The sequence below is a fragment of the Bufo gargarizans genome, chromosome 11 (assembly GCF_014858855.1).
Source record: "Bufo gargarizans isolate SCDJY-AF-19 chromosome 11, ASM1485885v1, whole genome shotgun sequence".
Taxonomy (NCBI): domain Eukaryota; kingdom Metazoa; phylum Chordata; class Amphibia; order Anura; family Bufonidae; genus Bufo; species Bufo gargarizans.
Window position 1 is genome coordinate 48,291,767 of NC_058090.1, and position 24,986 is coordinate 48,316,752.

At 45.8% G+C, this 24,986-nt stretch overlaps 1 protein-coding gene across 5 annotated transcripts in view; it reads right to left on the reverse strand.

The window, feature by feature from the left end:
* Nucleotides 1-2,898: 2,898 nt before the first annotated feature.
* The window catches only part of CAPN3 (calpain 3), a 109,067-nt gene continuing 86,979 nt past the window's right edge, over nucleotides 2,899-24,986 (reverse strand). For all 5 annotated transcript variants that reach the window (XM_044271221.1, XM_044271223.1, XM_044271219.1 and 2 more), the window contains 5 exons: nucleotides 20,518-20,586; nucleotides 11,793-11,871; nucleotides 5,470-5,586; nucleotides 4,903-4,961; nucleotides 2,899-3,601 (listed from right to left, as the gene is read on the reverse strand). In XM_044271221.1, coding sequence (XP_044127156.1) covers nucleotides 3,575-3,601; nucleotides 4,903-4,961; nucleotides 5,470-5,586; nucleotides 11,793-11,871; nucleotides 20,518-20,586 — 351 coding nt within the window. In that variant the 3' untranslated portion in view covers nucleotides 2,899-3,574. The remainder of the gene's footprint in view (nucleotides 3,602-4,902; nucleotides 4,962-5,469; nucleotides 5,587-11,792; nucleotides 11,872-20,517; nucleotides 20,587-24,986) is intronic.

Here is a 24,986-nt window from a genome sequence, read left to right on the forward strand (position 1 = left end):
CTGATCGGCAGTGGTTCCGGATGTCCTGAGTATGGGTCATCAGTATAAATTGCTGGAAAACCCCTTTGAGGCTACTTTCACACCTATAATGCAAGTGCTTAGATCCGTTCAGAACGGATCCGTTTGCATTATCATAAACCAAAAAAAAATGGGGGACGGATCCGTTTGAAAATTTAGCCATATTGTGTCAACTTCAAACGGATCCGTCCCCATTGACTTACATTGTAAGTCTGGACGGATCCGTTAGCCTCCGCACGGCCAAGCGGACACCCGAACGCTGCAAGCAGCGTTCGGGTGTCCGCCTGCTGAGCGGAGCGGAGGACAGACGGAGCCAGACTGAGGCATTCTGAGCGGATCCGCATGCACTCGGAATGCATTAGGGCTGGATGGATCCGTTCGGGGCCGCTTGTGAGAGCCTTCAAACGGAGCTCACAAGCGGAGACCCGAACGCTAGTGTGAAAGTAGCCTAATGTCAGGAGATGGCTAAGAGACAGGAGCTGTCCTACCTGGTTGGACAACCTAGGGCAGTGATGGCTAACCTCCAGCTGTGCTAAAACCACGACTCCCAGCATGCTCCGTTCATTTCTGTGGAGTCCTGAGAAGAGCCAAGCAAATGTGCGTCTTGGGAGTTGTCGTTTTGCCACAGCTGGAGTTCCGGAGGTCAGCCATCACTGGTAGAGATGAGCGAATTTCATATTTTGGTTTGGTGGTAAAAGCCGAATTGCGTTATGTTTTCCGTTACCACGGACCATAACGCAATTCTATGACTGACTGCATAACGGAATGCCTTTAGAGGGATTTCATCATAATAGAAGTCCGTCCCGTTTCCGTTATGCAGGAGAGATCAGGATTTGCCAGCGGTAGATCGTGCCGTCCAATTACCATCTGCTGCCGGCAAACCACTGTAGACCATGGGGACGAGCAATGGCATAGCGCTCGCTCCTCCCCAGCTGCATGTAATAGCAGCGGTCTCCTCAGCAAGCGAGCAGAAGATTGCCAGGAGGGAACCATCGCCTGTGTGGTCAGGGTGTCTAATACACCCCTAACCTCTGGATAGGTCATCAGTATCTTAACAATGGGAGTCTGGCACCCAGCACCCTTGGCATTGAGCTGTTTGACAAGGCCACCCGCAGCTTTCCCTAGGCCATATTACATCACGTTGTCTAGGCATAGCTCTGCCCCATTGCAGTGAAAGAAGCTGTGCTGCGACACCAAGCACATCCGCTATACAATGTACGGCGCTGTGCTTAGTGAGCCGCGAGGAGGCCGCATCGCTACTGCTGATCAGCGCGGGTCCCGGGTGTTGGACCCCCCCCCACCGACCAGTTACTGATAACCTATCGAGAGGATAGGTCATTAGTATAAAAGTCTCGGGGAAAAACCCTTTAAAACCATCTCCGCTCCAGTAAATCAGCTTTTTTTTTTTTTTTTTTTTTTAAGATTTTCATGAAAAATAGATAGAAAGAATATTCATTGCAGCAGGTAAAAGTAGAGACTTACCTTCCATTTATTAGTACTGTTCTCTGGGATAGGGTTACGCATATAAAAAAAATACTGGTAAGCATTAAGTTATCAAATATCACACTTCTTTAATAGCTACATGCCAAACAATGCAGTAAATGTCACTTCACATTGATAAAACAGATTGCACATGTATTCGATGATGGCTCTGTTCTCACACATCTACCTGCTCAACCTCATAACCTAAGGCTGGGTTCACACCTGAGCGTTTTACAGCGCGTTCCTACGCGCTGTAAAACGCTCAACAAGGAGAAACCAATGATTCCCTATGGGAATGGTTCACACTTGGGCGTTTTACAGCGCGTACGATCGCGCTGTAAAACGCCCGACGCTCCAAAAAGTACATGAGCGACTTTTGGGGCGTTTGTGGCCATAGGACACTGTAGTGAATCACACAAACGCGCGTCAAACGCGCGTTTACTATTACAAAAACGCGCATAAAAATGCGCGTCAAAAACGCGCGTAAAACGCGCGTTTGCGCAACGCTCAAGTGTGAACCCAGCCTAATACTACTGCAGGCAAAAGTGGATGGGTTCATTTTCCAACCAGCTCAGCATTAGGTCTCATGCACACAAACGTAATTTATTTGTGTCCGTTCCGTTTTCTTTTGCGGACCGTATACGGAACTATTCATTTCAATGGGTCTGCAAAAAAAAAACACCCCGAAGGTACTCCATGTGCATTCCGTGTCCGTATTTCGTTCCACAAAAATAATAGCACATGTCCTATTATTGTCCGCCTTACGGACAAGGATAGCACTGTTCTATTAGGGACCAGCTCTTCCGTTCCGCAAATACGGAATGCACACAGACGTCATCCGTATTTTTTGCGGACTGCAAAATACATACGGTCGGGTGCATGAGGGCAAGTCTGGCGGCAACAGAATTTTTCCGCTGCAGAGCCTCACGTTACGTGCTGATTTGCTGGTATTTCACCCTTATACATTAAAATTTAGGAAAATTTGCCAAATTTTAAAGAACAGAATTAGCATTTTGTCGATTTTAGGCCTCCTGCACACGACAGTAATTTTTAACCTCCCGCAAAACGTGGTTCCGTTGTACCGTGATCCGTTTTTTCTTCCGTGATTTTTGGAGGATCCACGGACATGAAAAATGGAAAAAAAAATCTAAGTCAAGTTTGCCATTGAAATGATAGGAAAAAACGGACACTGATCACTGACGCGGATGACAATCTTGTGTGCATCCGTGATTTTTCACGGACCCATTGACTTGAATAGGTCTGTGAACCGTTGGCAGTGAAAAAAATAGGACAGGTCATATTTTTTTCACGGCCAGGAAACACGGATCACGGATGCGGCTGCCAAACGGTGCAGTTTCCGATTTTTCCACAGACCCATTGAAAGTCAATGGGACCGCAGAAAAACACGTTAAACGGGACAACGGCCATGGGTGCACACAACGGTCGTGTGCAGGAGGCCTTAATCAGCATTTTTTAATATATTTTTTGCTTATATTTGTGCACCCATTCATTTCTATGGGACCATGCACGCATCCATATTTTTTACGAATCTGTATGGTCATGATACAGCAGGTCTTAATCTGGTCTCTGCTTACGGATGAGACTTGTCCTTTCAGTTCATGCGAGTGATAAAAACACAAAAACGCACATGGAAGCTATGCGTATTTTGCACATAGAAATATGGACACGGCTGTGTGCATGATCCCTAGTTGCAGACTATGGACTGCAGCTCCACTTTGTGTCTGCAAGGGTTTTTACTTATGAGGTCCATTGTACGTTGAGTTCTAGTGATGACTAAGACAGAGGTTTGATTAGAGACATACGGCTCGTACAGAACTATTGTATTCCAATACCACACTGCCAGATCTTTTACTGGAACTTAAAGCTAAACTCCTTAACTGTGCTCATAGACTGAAGACTGCGCCAGGTGAAGAAGTAAACTGGTTTTCACGTATATTTTGGAGCAATGAGGTAAAGATTTGCTCTGTCGAGCAGAGAGATCCTGAGTCGGTCCTTGTATGAGAGTGGTTGAGAAATGTGAGCGGTAGGAGGTTGGTATACCTCATGGTGTTGTCTAGGCATACATAGTGAGCTGCAGCCACTGAAATCCGGAAAAAAAAAGACAAACATTAGCGGTCACACCGGTCATTTTCGCTGCCACGTTAAACTGGTCCAACTACGCTACGTTGTGTCTGGCCATTCATTTAAAGGTGCATAGTAAATGGATGGGCCGCATGCACCCGGCTGACTGAAATTTGTGGCAAACTCAGTTTGTCTCGCGTCTATGACGCAGTATCAAAATCCGAGACTGAATTGCGCTTCGTTAATGACACACGAAGCTGAGTTCCGCTTGGGATTTTGACACAGTAATTGATGCAAATAAACAAAGTGACACGTCATAGACACGAGACGAAGCAAGTCTCACGGGATTTGCTACAAGTTCGCAAAGACCTCAGCTGAGCCCATTTTACGGTAGGACAGAGGCTGTATCGGGTTCAGATATAGCAATCCAGACCCGATTCTCTCAACAGTATTGATGGCCTATCAATATACTTGCACTGCACTACCCCTTTAAGGGTATGTCCACACGTAACTAACATTGGAAGAGTGTGATACAGTACCGGTATTTCAGTTCCACTCCAAAAACCGTGCATATTCCATGCAGTTTTTGCCACAGAAATGGCTGTAGAATTCGCCCTCTCCATTGCAAAGAGTGAAATCTGCAGTGAAGCTTCACACTGTGGATATCTTATGCAGCGTGTTGAGATTTAAATCCACTTTGCTGGTACTGTGCAACACTGGATTAGCTGCGTGAAAATCTGCACCATTTCAGTTACGTATAGGACCTAGCCTTAATGGGGGTTTTCCCATCTCAGACAATGGGGGTGTATCGCTAGGATATGCCCCCCATTGTCCGATAGGTGCAGGTCCCACACCTATATAGAGAACGGTGCCCCGAAAGTGAATTAAGGCGCACTGTGCATGCGCAGCCACCCTCCATTAATTTCTATGGGGCCGCCGAAAATAGCTGAGCCCTGGCTCAGTATTTCTGTCGGCCTCATAGAAATTAATGGGAGCATGCGTGGTACGCTCCCACTCACTTCTATGGGAGAGGCGGGGATTAGCGCTTGGTGGTGGACAGACCCCGGTAAATCTGGGGTCCTCCAGCCACAGTGCTCCCCACTCCGTTCTCAATATAGGTGTGGGACCTGCACCTATCAGGCAATGGGGGCATATGCTAGCGATATGCCCCCATTTTCTATGATGGGAATACCTCTTTAAAGGGGTTTTTTTTCCAAGAAATGAGTAAAATGCAATCCTAAAAATACCAAATTGTGACACCTAGAGTTGGCAGCATTCTCTTATTAACCCTTTTATGCAGTTATGACAATGTATATTTACCTCCAACACATTGAGCTTAATTATGCCATCACCATCGTTGTCAAATGCATGAAATGCTCCTGTAGAAGAAAAGTGCACATAAATGGCCAAGCTGTAACAGCTATGTAAACGTAACATCTGTGGGGTAGCAGTTACATCGGGGAAGCTCCCCACATACAGACTAAACATGGCCATAGGGTTATATTAGCATGATAGAGGCCAAAAAGAGTTTCCTTTAGCTTTAAGTATGGCCTGTATGCATCATATACTATACTGCAACATTACCAGTATAGAGTAGCATGGCACACTACACTGTATTAAAAAAAATAAAGCATTGGAGATGAGCGAATCCATTGGTCTCATCTTCACCAGTGGGGGGGCTGGAGAGGTCTACTTTAATGTACATTTTTTTTTTTTTTATGTAGATCTCAGTGTATCATTGCTGAAAGCTTTTGTCCCATTAGACTGAACAGATGAAATGTCATGTGGCTGGGACTCTGTGGTACCAGACAGGCTGCCCCACTATATCTAGCCCATTATGGGTGCACTTTACAGAAGGAGGAAAAAGGAGAAAAATGCATGACTTACTAAACATTCCTTCCAGACGTACAAAGCAGCAGATGAAACTGTCAAAGTCAATGTTCATCTGCTTGTTTGCATACCGCATGGTGATGATGTCGTACAGCTGGTTGTTCAGGTGAAAACCTAGGAAAAGGATTTTTGAAGATGAAATTGGATGAATCCCCGTCTTTCCCAACCTCCCTAAGGTGGGGGCTTACATGTCACGGGTGAACCCGTGGGAGTTCTATAACAGCGGAGTTCTGGCCCACTTGGCAGTTTCAACATGTCCCACCACCTGGGGTCGCTTCTTGGTTCCATCTTGCTGTGGAAACTGCCAGATGGGACAACCCCTTTAGGGCTCATGCACACAAATGTATTTTTGGTCCGTGTCCATTATTATTTTTTTTCCACCCTGTATGTGGAACCATTCACTTCAATGAGGCCGCAAAAAAAACAGAAATGACTCTGTGCATTCCGTTCCGCCCAAAAAATTGAACATTAGTCCTATTATTGTCCTCATTACGGACAAGGATAGGACTGTTCTATTACGGGCGAGATGTCCCGTTCCGTAAAATGCAGAATGTACATGGCCGGTATCCGTGTTTTACCGATCCACAATTTGCAGACCACAAAACAACAACGGTTGTGTGCATGAGCCCTTAATGGGATGTCCACCAGTTATTTACTGTGTAGTATTCCTGATTTCTAGCTCTTTTTGATTAGTAAATCTGTCCCCATTGTGCCTGTAAGACTTCCTATGTCACATGGTTGTCGCTAGAAGGAGAAACTGTACTGGCCGAGAGCGTCATCTCTCGTTACTACCCATTTTACTCCTACTAGTAGCAACTATGTGACCTATTCTATAGATGCTGTATTCATACAGTTTCCATACATGCAGGTGTCTAAAGAGGTTTTCCGATTACAGACAGTCCCTTTCAAATCAGAGTTGTTGCAGTGATCCGCTATTGACACAAACTCCCCGAGAACAGCCAGTTTTTCTGTGGGAACCTGCATGCAATAACGATTTTCACTATTCTGATCAAAATTCACTCCACTCTATAGTTTTGCATCTATTATAAAAGATTTTATGCAGGAAGTAGAAAATTATGCGACATTATATACTGGCGCTACAAACAGGGGGCATACATAGCAAAACTTAGCATGGACCTCCCCTGCCCCATCCAGTTTTCCAGTAAGCGTATGTCAATCACGCTTAGGTAACACAGGGTCACACAGCATTATGAGTTCTGAGAGTCCTGGAATCTATTGAATTACACTGACAGCATTATGTCAGTGTAAGGGACAACCGTATGGTCGCCATGCCCATGTTGCGGACCACAAATAGGGGTCCGCAAAACACGGACACTGGCCACTGGCCACGTGAAATTGGCATTGAGGATGCAGACTAGTGTTGGTCGAGCACCAAACTGTTCGGTGCTCGAGTAGAACTACTTGGGTGCTCTACCAAGCACAATGGAAGTCCATGGGAGAACCCGAGCATTAAACCAGGCACCCCCTGCTTTTTCACAGGAAAAGGTCAGAAATTGATGGAAACACCACTGAAATGGTTCAGAAACAGCATGGGGAGGATGTCTGGATGCATCTTGGACTCCCAGGTCGCTGCTGGGAACGATGTTGTCTGAGTAGTACGCCACTTTTACAGACTGACAATAGTACGCACAAAACCGAAGGTAAAATTGATTTTAGAGGAAAAATTGCTAGGAAACATTCTTTCCTGTATATTGACTTGTATATAAAGCGCAAGTGCTGCCAAAAATTACAAGGAAGAGGCACTCCGATACAACCTGTATATCACATAAAGGAGGGCCTCATTCACATTGTGGTACAATAGTTCAGGTAGAGGGACTCCTACACTCATAAAGCCTATGCACCAAGTGAAAGGGCTGCCAAAAATTACAAGGAACCGGCACTCCAATACACCCTTTATTACACATAAAGGAGGGCTTCCTACACACCCTTGAAAAATTATGATTGATTGCCTGTTGGTGACCCTCAAAAACTATTGGAGCAAGGGCCTGTTGAGCTGACATTAGGGGAGAGTGCCTGCTGCTGATCTGACCCTCTAAAACATTATGGATGAGGGCCTGTAGCTGAGCTGACCCTATAAAACATTAGGAGTGAGGGCAGCCTAATAAGCATGTTGATATGATTTAGAAGGAGGAGGACGAGAAAAGGAAGATTGAACCATATACCCTTTTTCGTGGTGGAAGGGGTGCATGGGAATACAGTGTATTCAATACACCATAAAAGCCACATTTAGAGTGACTTTATGTTCAGCCGCTTTCCTCTGGTGCAGTAGAGAAGTCAGGGGCAATCCAGGCCTTGTTCATTTTTTATAAGAGTCAACCAGTCAGCATTTTCAGTTCACAGTCGGATGCGCTAATCAGTTATGATGCCCCCAGCATCACTAAATACACTCTACGCCTTGGAGGTGCTGGCCTGGCCTGCCACCAGCGTTTTGTCAGAGAGCGCCAGTGCATGCCACGTGTCCAGCTTGGACATCCAATAGTTGTAAGGCACAGAGGATGCTGACACGGTCCACTACGTACTCCTTCACCATCTTCCAAAATTTTCCCCTCCTTGTGACACTAGGCTGTGCACCAGGTTGAGGGTGCTGGCGGGGTGTCATAAAACTGTCCCAGGCCTTGGAGAGTGTTGCCCTGCCTCTTTTGGAACTGCTGTGTGTTTCCCTCGTCTCCCCTACTTGGTTGGCGAAGGAACTACGTACTCTGCAGCCAGCGTTGTCAGCTGAAAATTTTTGGAGCAATTTTTCCACAAGTACCTTCTGGTATTGCACCATTTTGCTCGTCCTCTCCACCACAGAATTGAGAGATGAGAAGTTCTCTTTGTAGCGTCGGTCGAGAAGGGTGAACAACTAGTAATCAGTGTTGGTCAAAATGTGTACAACGCGAGGGTCACGGGAAAGGCAGCCAAACATAAAGTCAGCCATGAGTCCCAACAGACAAGACTTCGCTGTCCTCATCAGGAGGATGAATCTCAATCTCCTCATCCTCTTCCTCCTCTTCTACCCATCCACGCTGAACAGATGGAATAAAACTACCCTCTGTAGCGGAGGCAACCGCCTCCTGCTCCTCCTCCTCATCATCATCCAATTTGTGCTGAGAAGACGAACTGAGGGTGTTCTGGCTACCCTGTGTACTGTCTCCCCCCATTTCCACCTCTTCCACATGCAAAGAGTCCGCCTTAATTGTGAGCAGCGAGCGTTTGAGTAGACACAGAAGTGGGATGGTTACGGTGATAATAGCGTTATCGCCGCTTGGCTGAGTATTTGCGCTTTCGTACAAAGGCCTGGGATATTGACATCTGTATGCTGCGCTGGGACACAAAAGTGGATGTGCTAGCTGATGGTTCTTGCGAAGGTCCAGGTGCATGGCGGGAGGCATCCAGGCCTGCGTCTTGGACAGGGGATTGGCCAGCACTTAACACAGGGGAAGAGGAGGCAGTGGTGTGACCTGCAAACACTAAATGTGGACCCAGGCGTTCGGCTCACCTATTAGGGTGCTTTAATGCCCTGTGGCGGATCATGCTGGGGGTGGTGAGGTTGCTAGTGTTCACGCCCCTGCTCATTTTGGTACAGCACAGGTTGCAAATGACAATTCTTTTATCGTCTGCATTTTCCTCAAAAAAAAAAAAGCGACAGACTGCGGAACACCTACCCCTTGGCAAGGGAGATTGCCGCGGAGGGTGATCCGGGGAACAGTTGCGGGCCTGTTTGGTGTGGCCCACCTTCTCCCTTTTGCCACCCCACTGCCTCTTCCAGCCTGTTGCGGTGCTGCAGATCTCTCCCCCTCTGTACTGCTGTCCTCGCTCGGCTTGCCACCTTCCCAGGTTGGGTTGGTGACTTCATCGTCCACCACCTCCTCTTCCACTTCCTCACTCTGGTTATCCTCCTGACTTGTTGACCTAACAGCAACCTCAGTTATTGACAACTGTGTCTCATCCTCATCATCAACCTCGTGAAACACTAATTGCCATTCCCCACCGTCATCTTCTTGTGACTGTGGATGCTCAAGAGTTTGGGAATCGGGGCACAAGAGCTCCTCATGTCCCTCTTCAAGCGGCCTTGGGGAGAGGGCCAAATCAAGGAATGGCACTGAAAAGAGCTCCTCGGAATATCCGAGTGTGGGATCACTTGTTTGCCAAGACTCTCCATGGTGGGAGGAAGGAGAATCAGGGTGAGGATTCTGTTGACCAGACTCTTGGCTACTGAGACTGGACTTTGTGGAAGACAGGGTGGTGCTTAACCGACTGGAAGCATTATCTGCTGCAATCCAACCGCACTGGTCTGACTTCGAGTGGTGTCCTGCGCCACCCTGCAAACTGAGACATGAAGCTAGGTATCGTGGATGAGTGTGTTTCTTGTGCTCTGGCAGCAGGCACAATTTCACCGCGCCCAGGGCCACGGCCTCTGTGTGCACAATCAGCAGCACGGCCACTTCCCCGTCCCCTACTGATCGCCTTGCGTATATTAAATGGTATATATGCTTGCAAGTATGTCACACGTACAGTAGCGCAGGTTTTGTAAGTGTATGCGCAAATAAAGTACACAGAATGTCACAGATAATTTTAGGATGCGCACAAATTAAACAGGAGATGTAGCACAGATAATGTCGCTGTCCGCAGCGTCTATGAAAAGAGTACACTGAATGTCACAGATAATTTTAGGATGCGCAAACGTTATACAGGAGGTGTAGCGCAAGTAATGTCGCTGCCACCAACAGCAAAAAAATTAGACTGAATGTCACTGATATTTCGGACACGCAAACATTATACACGAGATGTAGCACAGGTAATGTAACTGTCCACAGCGAACACCGTCTACAAAAAAATTACACTGAATGTCACAGATATTTTTAGGCTGCGCACACGTTAGACAGGAGATGTAGCGCAGATAATGTCGCTGTCTGCAGCGGCCAAACAATTGCAAGCTATTTAGCGCAGGTTGCGCTAATAATTATATTGCTGCCAGATACAACAATAGCCCTTAAAAGGACTTTTGGGTCTCTAACAAGTTTTTTTAATAAAAATATTAGTATTTCACTTCCTACACTATCTGTCCCTTCTTAAGCACAGCTATCTCTGACTAAGACTGAGCCGAACACTTGTCATCGGGTGCTATATAGCACCCAATGACGCGTTCCGGCCAGTCAATCACAGTCATGCCAGTAGCCAACATGGCTATGGCATTACAGTGAATATAGGGGTAATAGATCAGTAACGGGTGGGAAGCGAGGGGAGTTTAACACTTTTTTTTTTGGTGTTTAGCTCTGTTCTACACCAGAGCAGCCTCTCCACCACATTATCTTCATCCTTACCATTCCCTCCACCTTACGGTCCCGGTGGCGCCCCTTTTTGTATCCTTTTTCTTCAAGGACAAAGCACAGTCCTGTGAAGCCTTTGGATAACCTCCTTGTTTTTTCTATTTATTTTCATGAAATTACAGTGAATGGCAGTACTTACCTGCACGTTTATTGGCTGTGCAGCAGGCAACAAACATACAGGCAGGAGGCTCGAGCATCCCGCTCGAGCACATGCAGTGTTCGGCCGAACACCGCGTTGTGCCGAGCATAGCGATGCTCGAGCTGAACTGGTGTTCGGCCGAGCTTGCTAGCCCAACACTAATGCAGACCCATTGGCTTAAACAGGTCCGCAATTTGCAAGATATGGCAAAAGATGAGACATGTCCTATCTTTTGAGGTGCGGAGGCGCTTTCGAGTGTTCCCATGAGTTTTGGGTCCATGCCTCTACACTGCAATAGATAGGACATGTCCTATCTTTTGTAGAATCCTGCAGATTTAAGTCGATGTGGGGTTAACACGGCCCGTGTTTTGAGGTCTGCAATACAGGCACGGTGACCATACGGTCGTATGAATGGGCCCTAATTCAATAGATTCCAGGACTCTCAGGGTCACAAAGCATTAATAGATTCTGTCAGAGGAGCGGAGGTCAGAACGGGACCTCACACTGACACACACTGCGAGTTCCTCACTCATGTGTGTCTGGCCTTAAACGGGTTGTGCAGTAGCATACTATTGATGACTTATCATCGGGATAGACCATCAGTATCAGATTGATGGAGGTCCGACACCGAGCACCCACACTGACCTGCTGTTTGAAAGGGTCTGCTTCCTATTTAATGTTTACCTCCTGCATGTAGTCTCCTTTGTATGGGGCACAGCGTAATTACAGCTGCCCCGTCCCATCGTTGTAATTACACTGCGGCCGACAGCAACCTCTTCCAACTCCTCCATACACATACACGTTCGGTTCGGCCCGGCCCGCTGGCAATATTCATTAAATAGAATTACCTGCTTCATTAACGGCATTGCGCATCTCGTAACTATTGATGGTTCCAGATTGATCTGCATCGTAACGTAGGAATATTTGCTGGAAGTAATGAAAAATGGTATCAATAATAAGCAAACATTGCAGCTATTCAAACTACCTTCAATAATTATCAATAGAATTATAGAACTGCCAGATTGAGGCCCTGTTGTCCATAGCTACCGATTGGGGTAGTTATCATTTTTACAGCACAAATAAATAAATAAATGAAAGGGGTTTCTGTGAGCGCTTAGACCTCTTTCTAGGCCATTTATCGGTCATTTGGCCTAGGCACAACTAAGTCCTATTCAACTGAATAGGCCTGAGTTGTGATACGAAATACAGCCACTATCCAATGGATGGCGCTGTGCTTGGTTATGGTGTGAGGAAGCCTGACGGCTTGCCAGAGCTCTGGTGAGCACTGCGGCTCCCTGAAAACAGATGATCGGTGGGTGCTAGGAGTCGGACCCCCGCCAATCTCATATTGATGAACTATCCTGAAGATAGGACATCAATATGAAAATCTTGGAAAACCCAGCTGAGCTCTGCTTGGTTTCAAAGGCAATTTGTTAGATTTTTTTTTTTTTTACCCTTTAAAAACAAAAACAAAAACACATTCTTCCAAACACATACCGCAATCTCCCCAAAAAAATATATGCTACAACAGCCTGTGTGATGTGTGGAAGTGGCGAATAGTGTCACTGCATGATAATACAGATATATAGGATGCTAAAGTAATGTGGAAAAAATTGAGGACGCAGCAACCCCTACAGGTAGTGTAACAACTGTTTTGGAATACAACTCTCTGCAAATGCCAAAAACCATTGTGTTAGAACAGAGATGCCCAACTTGCAGCCCTCCAGCTGTTGCAAAACTACAACTCCCAGCATGCCTGGACAGCCTACAGCTATTATGGCATGCTGGAAGTTGTAGTTTTGCAACAGCTGGAGGGCCGCCGGTTGAGCATCCCTGTGTTAGACCAATATAACGTAGAGGTGAAAATGTAGTACATAAATTAAGTGTTCTCTCAAGTGACACCTTTTTTTAAATTTTATTAAAAATACTAATCTGTATAGTTTTCCTCTGCCACACTAGTTGTAATGCGCGCCTGTATCTAGAACGCTCGTACAATGCGCTCATAGGACAATGTGTACAGTCAGGGAGACTTCCAGACAATGCCTCCAACATCAGTGAGGCCCACTGGAAGTTCAGTGTCAGCAAAAGCCTATTCCGCGCTGTACAAACCACAGCGGATGAGTTGTGAGCTCATAAAGCTGACCTGGGAATTTATAAGCCGTGCTCAACGAGTAACACTGGTTTTGGATATTAAATCTACAGGTCCTAGAAGCCACCTGATAATTGTGGATCTGTGATTATTTTAGACCTAAATGTGGTGACTACAATTTAATACAATTTAGTAACCTTTAAGAAGGGGTTGTGCAGCCAGTGCATATTGATGACCTACCTTCAGGATAGGTCATCTATATATGATTGGTGGCGGTCTGACTCCCGGCACGCCCACCAATAAGCTGTTTGAAGAGGAGGCGGCACTCGTGTCAACGCTACCTCCTCTAAGACGACACGCAGTGTAATCTCGAAGAAGTCTCGGCTGCGTACCGCGCAAGTCCTTGTTCCACTCACTTAAATGGGACGAGCACTTGTAATTAACACTGCTCTGCCACCGCAAGTGAGACGATGCGCGGTGTAATCTTGAAGAGAAAGCAGTGTTTGTATGAGCATTGCCTCTTCTTTAAACAGCTCATCGGCAGAAGTGTCGGGAGTCAGACCACCACCGATCAGATATTGATGACCTAACCTGAGGATAGTAGAAAAATAGGAAAGCCACAGCAGCGTCTCACCAAAGGGTTTCTTTATTCAGGAACAATCCTCATAACAAGTCATAAAAAAGCATTTCGCAGCAACGTTTCGGCTAATGTTAGCCTTTGTCAAGCATAGCAATCACTAAAAATCACAGCCTATAAATAGCTATTCATAAGTCCACCCACACCGCCAAGTAACCAATAGAATTAAGAATTTATATGCAACACACCTGTATGTGAAACCAGCATGCATCGACACCCTAATCAGCTGGCACAAAACATACCTATTTGAGGCCATCACCTATGAGTCCCCGCCATCCGTCCCGCGTCCCATAGCTGGCAATGCGCATGTCTGCATGCGTCATCGCACGCGCCGCCACAAGGCAGCGTGCGTATGACGCAACCGAATGAGCCTCGACGCATATTCCACGCTGGACCGCATACGTCATCAGGCGGCGGCCGGCGAATATCGCCTAAACCACTCCCACCTGGCGCGCCAAATTGGAATATGCATGAGGGACCAAATGGGGCTGTGTGCAAAGGGCGATCGCACCGCTGTTATACATAAACAGCGTGCAAGAAGCGCCTATCAAGAGCACAGCAATAAACCATGTCAAAGCGCATCGCCAATATTATTAACGCCAGGGCAGAATGAGGGGATATAAAGAGGCGTGTGTGCCCCAAACGGGTACAAAAAACATACTAGAGAAGTGAGAGACACCAGATGTTGATAACAAATGGCGTACTCACTAAACATAGGTGCCAACTAATGGGTGATATCACATACAGGTGTGTATAGCAAAGACCACAATGATCATTATGGTACTATAAGCGGTGTGGTTAGAACACATAATTAAAAGTACACAGCAAAAGAATAGCAAAAATACTGTAACAGAAGAGGGATATGAAATCAAATTGAAAAAATGTCCGATCTTTAACTGATACCAGCCACATTAAACTCTAAATTTAAACCAAATGGCTGTAAGGATTTCAATGTGTAAATCCATTTGAGTTCCTTCTTCCTTAATATTGCATCTTTGTCACCCCCTCTCCGTAATGGCCCTACACCATCAATAACTCTAAAGCGAAGCTGGTTAACAGAATGCCCCGCTTCCACAAAATGTTTCGCAACGGGCTTATCCATGTTCATCTTGCGTATGGTGCTCTTGTGTTTATTGATGCGTTCTCTAATTTCCATAGTGGTCTCCCCCACATAGATAAGGCTGCAAGGGCACTGGATAGCATAGATCACATCCCGTGACCTGCAGGTATAATAGCCCTTGATTTTATATTTCTTCCCACTATACGGGTGGGAGAAAGATTCACCTTTGAGAACGTTACCACAATTACAGCAGGATAAACATGGATAAGTCCCGTTTTTGCGTGGTGCAAGAAGTTTCTGTGAAGGTGACTGCCCACCTACATCGGACTTAACAAGTCTATCACGGAGACTAGGGTTCCGTCTGTATGCCATCATCGGCGGGGATCTGAACTCTTCTATATCTGGCAATCCCCGTTGGAGTATATGCCATTCCTTTCTAAGGATGTTAGCAATGTTGCCACTATCCCGGCCGTAGATGGACACAAACGGAACCCTAGTCTCGGGGGTCATCCTTTCTGACTTCCGAAGTGCGGTGCACCTGTCAACCAGCCTCACCCTACGCTTGGTTTGGGTGAGTAGAGGTTTCGGGTAACCTCGTTCCAAGAAACGTGTGCACATCGTATCAATCCTCTGCGCACACGTGTCTTGGTCTGAAACAATTCTCTTCACTCGTAGAAGTTGACTCCATGGGAGCGAGTCAAGCATTCTGTGTGGGTGATAGCTATCATGCATGAGCAAAGTGTTGCGGTCAGTAGGCTTCCGATAGAGGTCCGTAGCCAAAAGACCCTCCATCACATAGACACGCACATCTAGGAACTGCAACTCACTAGAAGAAACAGTAACAGTGAATTGCAGGTCCGGGACACCCGCATTCAAATGAAGGTGAAACTCGTCAAGTTCATCTCTTGTGCCTGTCCAGATCATAAAGATGTCGTCGATGTAGCGCCACCAACACAGGACTCTCCCAAAAAAAGGGGAGCGATACACGAGTTTGTCCTCCACCGCAGCCATAAAGATGTTAGCGTAGGTGGGGGCCACGTTGGACCCCATGGCCACACCCCGCTGCTGCTGGTAGAAGGTGTCCCCGAAGAGGAAATAACTCCTCTTCAGGACCACCTCCAAAAGGCGGAGGACAAATCGGCACACACCCGGGGAGAGTCCCATGTCGGACAGGGCCACATCGACGACATCTAGCCCATATGTATGGTCAATCGATGTGTATAAAGATACCACATCGAAACTGACCAACAAAAATTGGGCGGGCAATTGTAAATCCTGTAATTTAGAGAGAAAATGCCCAGTATCCTTGATATAGGATGGGGCGGAGGTCGCCCGGACCTGCAATAACTTGTCCAGAAAGACAGACAATGGATTGAAAACCGAGCCCCTGCCAGAAACAATCGGTCGGCCCGGTGGATCAATCAATCTCTTATGGATCTTGGGGAGTATGTATAGCATTGGGGTGATAGGGTGGGGCACCGTAAGATATTGGTACAAACCCACCCAATTTTTGTTGGTCAGTTTCGATGTGGTATCTTTATACACATCGATTGACCATACATATGGGCTAGATGTCGTCGATGTGGCCCTGTCCGACATGGGACTCTCCCCGGGTGTGTGCCGATTTGTCCTCCGCCTTTTGGAGGTGGTCCTGAAGAGGAGTTATTTCCTCTTCGGGGACACCTTCTACCAGCAGCAGCGGGGTGTGGCCATGGGGTCCAACGTGGCCCCCACCTACGCTAACATCGTTATGGCTGCGGTGGAGGACAAACTCGTGTATCGCTCCCCTTTTTTTTGGGAGAGTCCTGTGTTGGTGGCGCTACATCGACGACATCTTTATGATCTGGACAGGCACAAGAGATGAACTTGACGAGTTTCACCTTCATTTGAATGCGGGTGTCCCGGACCTGCAATTCACTGTTACTGTTTCTTCTAGTGAGTTGCAGTTCCTAGATGTGCGTGTCTATGTGATGGAGGGTCTTTTGGCTACGGACCTCTATCGGAAGCCTACTGACCGCAACACTTTGCTCATGCATGATAGCTATCACCCACACAGAATGCTTGACTCGCTCCCATGGAGTCAACTTCTACGAGTGAAGAGAATTGTTTCAGACCAAGACACGTGTGCGCAGAGGATTGATACGATGTGCACACGTTTCTTGGAACGAGGTTACCCGAAACCTCTACTCACCCAAACCAAGCGTAGGGTGAGGCTGGTTGACAGGTGCACCGCACTTCGGAAGTCAGAAAGGATGACCCCCGAGACTAGGGTTCCGTTTGTGTCCATCTACGGCCGGGATAGTGGCAACATTGCTAACATCCTTAGAAAGGAATGGCATATACTCCAACGGGGATTGCCAGATATAGAAGAGTTCAGATCCCCGCCGATGATGGCATACAGACGGAACCCTAGTCTCCGTGATAGACTTGTTAAGTCCGATGTAGGTGGGCAGTCACCTTCACAGAAACTTCTTGCACCACGCAAAAACGGGACTTATCCATGTTTATCCTGCTGTAATTGTGGTAACGTTCTCAAAGGTGAATCTTTCTCCCACCCGTATAGTGGGAAGAAATATAAAATCAAGGGCTATTATACCTGCAGGTCACGGGATGTGATCTATGCTATCCAGTGCCCTTGCAGCCTTATCTATGTGGGGGAGACCACTATGGAAATTAGAGAACGCATCAATAAACACAAGAGCACCATACGCAAGATGAACATGGATAAGCCCGTTGCGAAACATTTTGTGGAAGCGGGGCATTCTGTTAACCAGCTTCGCTTTAGAGTTATTGATGGTGTAGGGCCATTACGGAGAGGGGGTGACAAAGATGCAATATTAAGGAAGAAGGAACTCAAATGGATTTACACATTGAAATCCTTACAGCCATTTGGTTTAAATTTAGAGTTTAATGTGGCTGGTATCAGTTAAAGATCGGACATTTTTTCAATTTGATTTCATATCCCTCTTCTGTTACAGTATTTTTGCTATTCTTTTTCTGTGTACTTTTAATTATGTGTTCTAACCACACCGCTTATAGTACCATAATGATCATTGTGGTCTTTGCTATACACACCTGTATGTGATATCACCCATTAGTTGGCACCTATGTTTAGTGAGTACGCCATTTGTTATCAACATCTGGTGTCTCTCACTTCTCTAGTATGTTTTTTGTACCCGTTTGGGGCACACACGCCTCTTTATATCCCCTCATTCTGCCCTGGCGTTAATAATATTGGCGATGCGCTTTGACATGGTTTATTGCTGTGCTCTTGATAGGCGCTTCTTGCACGCTGTTTATGTATAACAGCGGTGCGATCGCCCTTTGCACACAGCCCCATTTGGTCCCTCATGCATATTCCAATTTGGCGCGCCAGGTGGGAGTGGTTTAGGCGATATTCGCCGGCCGCCGCCTGATGACGTATGCGGTCCAGCGTGGAATATGCGTCGAGGCTCATTCGGTTGCGTCATACGCACGCTGCCTTGTGGCGGCGCGTGCGATGACGCATGCAGACATGCGCATTGCCAGCTATGGGACGCGGGACGGATGGCGGGGACTCATAGGTGATGGCCTCAAATAGGTATGTTTTGTGCCAGCTGATTAGGGTGTCGATGCATGCTGGTTTCACATACAGGTGTGTTGCATATAAATTCTTAATTCTATTGGTTACTTGGCGGTGTGGGTGGACTTATGAATAGCTATTTATAGGCTGTGATTTTTAGTGATTGCTATGCTTGACAAAGGCTAACATTAGCCGAAACGTTGCTGCGAAATGCTTTTTTATGACTTGTTATGAGGATTGTTCCTGAATAAAGAAACCCTTTGGTGAGACGCTGCTGTGGCTTTCCTATTTTTCTACATGCCATTGGATCGCTTTGGATCTGCGATCCCCTGCTCAGCTGCTGCGTAAACACCACTTCCTGCTCTTCAAAAGCCGTTTGTGTTGCTGCTCCTGAATATATTTATTTTACTAACCTGAGGATAGGTCATCAGTATTTACTGGCTGCACAACCTCTTTAAAGGGAACCTGTCATGTGGATATTTGACTATAAACTAACTAATTATATACAATCATCAACTACTAAAAAGTGCCTTAGATGTATTCACTTACTAGTGTGACAGATGGTTACCTCATAATATACACACAAAGATGCCGCATGCTAATGAGCTGATTCGAGTCCAGCGTGATGTCATTGAGTCCAGCGTATATTTAATTCAGAGCTATAGCCACTCACCTGCCCACCTGCTGCTGATTCATATGGAAAATAACTGTCATTCAGCAGCAGGTGGGCGGGGAGAGTCAGGAGCTTATGAATATTCAGGACTCATCAATATCAGCTGGAGCTTTTCAATACAAGCTGTTGGCAGATTGACTGGGTCAATTAAAGAAAGTGACTCAGCATTTTGCTAAGAGAATCAGTCACTTATTTATGTTGCCCTTAGTTAAATAAAACTGGTGACAGGTTCCCTTTAAAGATCTGGACTCCAGTATGACATTTTACTACGCTTTTATGGACAAAATCGTATTGTGGCTACGTACAAGTTTCGAGTTGCATGGAGCTGTATTCTAGCATCCATACAAGTCTACGGGCCCTTACTGCATCTCGCCAAATGGATCGGATTTCATATGGAGTCTGAACAATAAAACGTGTTATGTTCCATCAGAAGCCATAGTGCAGAGATTGTCTCCCCTGTAAAGCTTGCCGGCGGGCCAATGCCCAAGGGGCCACCAAAACCCTTCTCTCTGCCACTGGCCAAGTACATAATGAGCTCTCGGCAGTAATTAACGCAGTGAGAATCAGGTACTCATGTACCCAGCCAGCGACCGCACATGCCCTCTGAATTCAACTACTGTGGCCCACATCTCACCTCCTCAGCCCCCTGCTCCATATCTTAATCAGAGCCAACTGGAGGAGGAGGAGAAGGAGGACAGAAAATGGCATCTACTTATGGGCACAACAAAGACACCATTGGGGCAATATGTTGTGCCGCACTATGGTATATGGTTCTGTTGGGATGGTAATTTGCACTAGTTACCCTGCCTTCTGTCAATTCCCTACAACATGGTGCCGCTTTTATTTATTTATTTATTTATTTTAATTTTTTTTCTAGGGCCACTTGAGCTTCCCAGTCCGCCCCTGCATTCATGAGCTAGAAGTAAGTAGTTTCAAAAAACCAGCAGTATAACCATCGCTGCCTGGGCCTGGAAAAGAGTCACGGATGCCTTAGAAGAGTCATGACTATTTTTAAGATCCCGCTCTCCCTGCCCACCTGCTGATGATTGGCAGTTCCCTCCTAGGGCGAAGAAAACTGTCATTCATCAGTAGGCGCTCGGGGAGAGTGACAAACAACACTTAACCACAGGATAGGTCATAGGTGTCTCATTGCTGGGGTCTAACCGCTTGGAACAGAAGAACAGTAGACCCCAATTCTACTTCTGAATGGAGCGGCAACAGAGCCCGATTTTTATGGGACTGTTTGGAGATGGAGCACCATCTGTCAGACCATAGAAGTGAATGGAGTGGTAGGTAGGCACACGTGTGCATTGCTGCTCCATTCACATATGGTATTGGGGACCTCTGTTCTTGTGATCAGTGAGACTCCTAGTGGTTAGATTCCCAGCAATCAGACACTTCTATCCACATGATAGCAGATAAGTGTTCTTTGAAAAAATACCCCTTTAAGGTACTTACAAATTATTGACTTGCAGCTTTGTATTATTACTACCCGGCCCCCACTGGTAATGACTAGTGAGGTTTCTACAGGTCCACAATGATCAGCCTTTACCTGCCACTGCTTGATTTTTTTCCATAGATGATGGAATTCTTGAAGGTTCAACCGGCCACAGCCATCTGTCTGTACAGATCTTATGTCAAGGATTAATGGTTCATTCTTTGCTTGATGGTTATCTCTATATGAGCTGATTGGTACCAGACAAAACACAAAAATGTTATTTTACAGGCCTACTATATATTGTGGATTCAGCTTTGGGTTCTGTATCGGTTACATGAAAGTCTGTGTGTGTTTGGGGGGAGCGGAGCTGACAACTGAGCTGTCTGGACAGTAAGTTCTGTAGAGACAAGTCGTGGGTGGAAGAAATGTTCATAGTGAAATGGAGAATAACAGGAAAGAGGCCGTCTACGATCAGAAAAGAGTCACTGAATGTAACTGTAGTGGATTCTGCCTGCTACTGTGTCTGCTCGGTGGTCTCGTCTTGAGACAGTGCCTTAAAGAGCATCTGACAGCAGATCTGTACCTATGACACTGGCTGACCTGTTACATGTGCTCTTGGCAGCTGAAGACATCTGTGTTGGTTCCATGTTCATATGTGCACGCACTGCTGAGAAAAATGATTTAATGTATGCAAATGAGCCGCTAGGAGCAACGGGGGCATTGCCATTACACTTAGAGGCCCTGCTCTCTATGTAACTGCCACGCCCTCTCCACTTGATTGACTGGGCCAGGCAGTGAAAACATCATCATGCCTGGCCCTGTCAATCAAAGTGCAGAAGTTGCAGAGAGAGCGGAGCCTCTAGGTGTAACGGCAACGCCCCCATTGCTCCTAAAGGCTCATTGCCATATATTAAAACTTCATTTTTCTCAGCAAGGCGGGCACGTATGACCATGGGACCAACACAGATGTCTTCAGCTGCCAAGCACACATGCAACAGGTCTGCTGACAAATGCCCTTTTTTTTTTAACTAATGATCTATCCCCTGGATAGGTCATCGGCCTAGTTGCAGCTCAGCCCCATCGAAGTGAATATGGCTGAGCTGCAATACTAAGTGCAGCCACTATACTATGTACAGCGTTGTGCTTGGCAACAGAGAAAGGCTGCATGAATAGTACAAAAAATGTGGCGGCAGCATCTCCAGTCCAATAAGGCTTTATTCACACACGGTGCATGAAACAGTACACACGGTCCAGATACAGCAACGTTTCGGCTACATAGTAGCCTTCATCAGGCTACTCAGAAGTGTTAGGTAGGAGTATCTAAAGTGCATACAATCCCTGCTCCTATCCTAATCAACAAATAGAATATCTAATTATACATTAGTAAAATCAGAGTGTTCACCAATACCTCTTGTGCAGCTAAATAGCGACATCACCCATAACCAATCAGTGAACATATATTACCTTAAAAGAGGGATGCTGCTGGACACCCCATCACGTCACAAGAGAAATCTGCTTGGCATTCTAAAAATCCTACTGCGCATATTCAGCACAAATTGTGGATCACAGGCGTCCGGCCAATCACATGGCTAGGTTCATACCACGTCTCATCAGGCACTGTGATGTAACCGTACCATGTGATCTTACACAGATCACATGGCTACATAAATCCAGTCCATGTGATGCCTCCAGAGATCATGACTTAGCGCTGACATGTGATCTCATATTAGTCACATGACTGCGCTAGCTCCGTCCCCATACTACTGCCCATATTAGACTCAAAGCGTCCAACATAACCATGGGAACCGGACGTCCCCCAAATTTTATCAAGTCCACATGAGTGATGGACATTTAGATATTTGTCAGGTCTTATCCCCAACTGGTCTATTCAAATATATACCGCTATGTATAAAGGTGCCAGATGCATTCCAGCTTTTATCTATAAAATACAAAAATAGAAAAGACTCGTTAAAAACAACTTCAAAAGTAACAAGACCGTTATTCTACATTCTAATGATCGATATACATGTCCATTACATTAAAATCTATATTTAACGCTTTCAACGTGAAGATCCATTTTAGTTCCTTCTTCCTTAGTAATGCCTCCCTATCTCCAGCCCTTCTCAATGTCCCTACTGCATCAATCACACAAAATCTTAATTGGTTGATGGAATGGCCACTTTCTACAAAATGTTTTGTCACCGGTTTATCCATACAGGGAGTGCAGAATTATTAGGCAAGTTGTATTTTTGAGGATTAATTTTATTATTGAACAACAACCATGTTCTCAATGAACCCAAAAAACTCATTAATATCAAAGCTGAATATTTTTGGAAGTAGTTTTTAGTTTGTTTTTAGTTTTAGCTATTTTAGGGGGATATCTGTGTGTGCAGGTGACTATTACTGTACATAATTATTAGGCAACTTAACAAAAAACAAATATATACCCATTTCAATTATTTATTTTTACCAGTGAAACCAATATAACATCTCAACATTCACAAATATACATTTCTGACATTCAAAAACAAAACAAAAACAAATCAGTGACCAATATAGCCACCTTTCTTTGCAAGGACACTCAAAAGCCTGCCATCCATGGATTCTGTCAGTGTTTTGATCTGTTCACCATCAACATTGCGTGCAGCAGCAACCACAGCCTCCCAGACACTGTTCAGAGAGGTGTACTGTTTTCCCTCCTTGTAAATCTCACATTTGATGATGGACCACAGGTTCTCAATGGGGTTTAGATCAGGTGAACAAGGAGGCCCTGTCATTAGATTTTCTTCTTTTATACCCTTTCTTGCCAGCCACGCTGTGGAGTACTTGGACGCGTGTGATGGAGCATTGTCCTGCATGAAAATCATGTTTTTCTTGAAGGATGCAGACTTCTTCCTGTACCACTGCTTGAAGAAGGTGTCTTCCAGAAACTGGCAGTAGGACTGGGAGTTGAGCTTGACTCCATCCTCAACCCGAAAAGGCCCCACAAGCTCATCTTTGATGATACCAGCCCAAACCAGTACTCCACCTCCACCTTGCTGGCGTCTGAGTCGGACTGGAGCTCTCTGCCCTTTACCAATCCAGCCACGGGCCCATCCATCTGGCCCATCAAGACTCACTCTCATTTCATCAGTCCATAAAACCTTCGAAAAATCAGTCTTGAGATATTTCTTGGCCCAGTCTTGACGTTTCAGCTTGTGTGTCTTGTTCAGTGGTGGTCGTCTTTCAGCCTTTCTTACCTTGGCCATGTCTCTGAGTATTGCACACCTTGTGCTTTTGGGCACTCCAGTGATGTTGCAGCTCTGAAATATGGCCAAACTGGTGGCAAGTGGCATCTTGGCAGCTGCACGCTTGACTTTTCTCAGTTCATGGGCAGTTATTTTGCGCCTTGGTTTTTCCACACGCTTCTTGCGACCCTGTTGACTATTTTGACTGAAACGCTTGATTGTTCGATGATCACGCTTCAGAAGCTTTGCAATTTTAAGAGTGCTGCATCCCTCTGCAAGATATCTCACTATTTTTGACTTTTCTGAGCCTGTCAAGTCCTTCTTTTGACCCATTTTGCCAAAGGAAAGGAAGTTGCCTAATAATTATGCACACCTGATATAGGGTGTTGATGTCATTAGACCACACCCCTTCTCATTACAGAGATGCACATCACCTAATATGCTTAATTGGTAGTAGGCTTTCGAGCCTATACAGCTTGGAGTAAGACAACATGCATAAAGAGGATGATGTGGTCAAAATACTCATTTGCCTAATAATTCTGCACTCCCTGTATTCTTTTTCCTAATAGTACTCTTATGTTTGTTAATTCTTTCCCTGATCTCCATAGTAGTCTCTCCAATGTAGATCAGGCTACATGGGCACTGTATCATATATACCACATATCTTGATCTACAGGTATAAAAACCGTTTATCTTGAACACCTGGCCAGTATATGGATGTCCAAAGGTATTCCCTTTGATCATGTTACCACAGTTACAGCATCCTAAACATGGAAAATTACCTAGCTTACGTGGAGCTAGATATCATTGTTCTTCTACCTTCATACTTCCCACATCCGCTTTCACCAACCTATCACGTCGATTCGGTTGTCTCTTATACGCCATTACTGGTTGTGTCTGGAATTCCTTCACCTGGGGCAAACCCTTCTATATAATACGTGCCATTGGGCCACTATGTGTGCCATATGTGGACACAAAAGGGATCTTATGTGCGTCTACTCCTAGGATTACCCCTTAGAATAGTTTCCCTAGATGTTTGAATTGCTCTCTCCCGTGTTCTACACAATAATCTCTGTGGAGAACCTCTAGCTTTAAATTTAGTACACATTTCATCAATCCTTGAGCTAGACAGTTGTTCATCGGCCACAATCCTCCTCACCCGGAGTAATCGACTCCAAGGGAGTGACTCTATCATCCGTTTTGGATGACAACTATCGAATCTCAATAGATTGTTTTTATCTCTGTGGGTCTCTGGTATATTTTTGTACTATCCAGAAGATAAGTCATCAGTAAAAACTCTTGGAAACCCTTTATGACCCTAAGCCACACTCCTGATATCTTTCACTCCATTCCCTG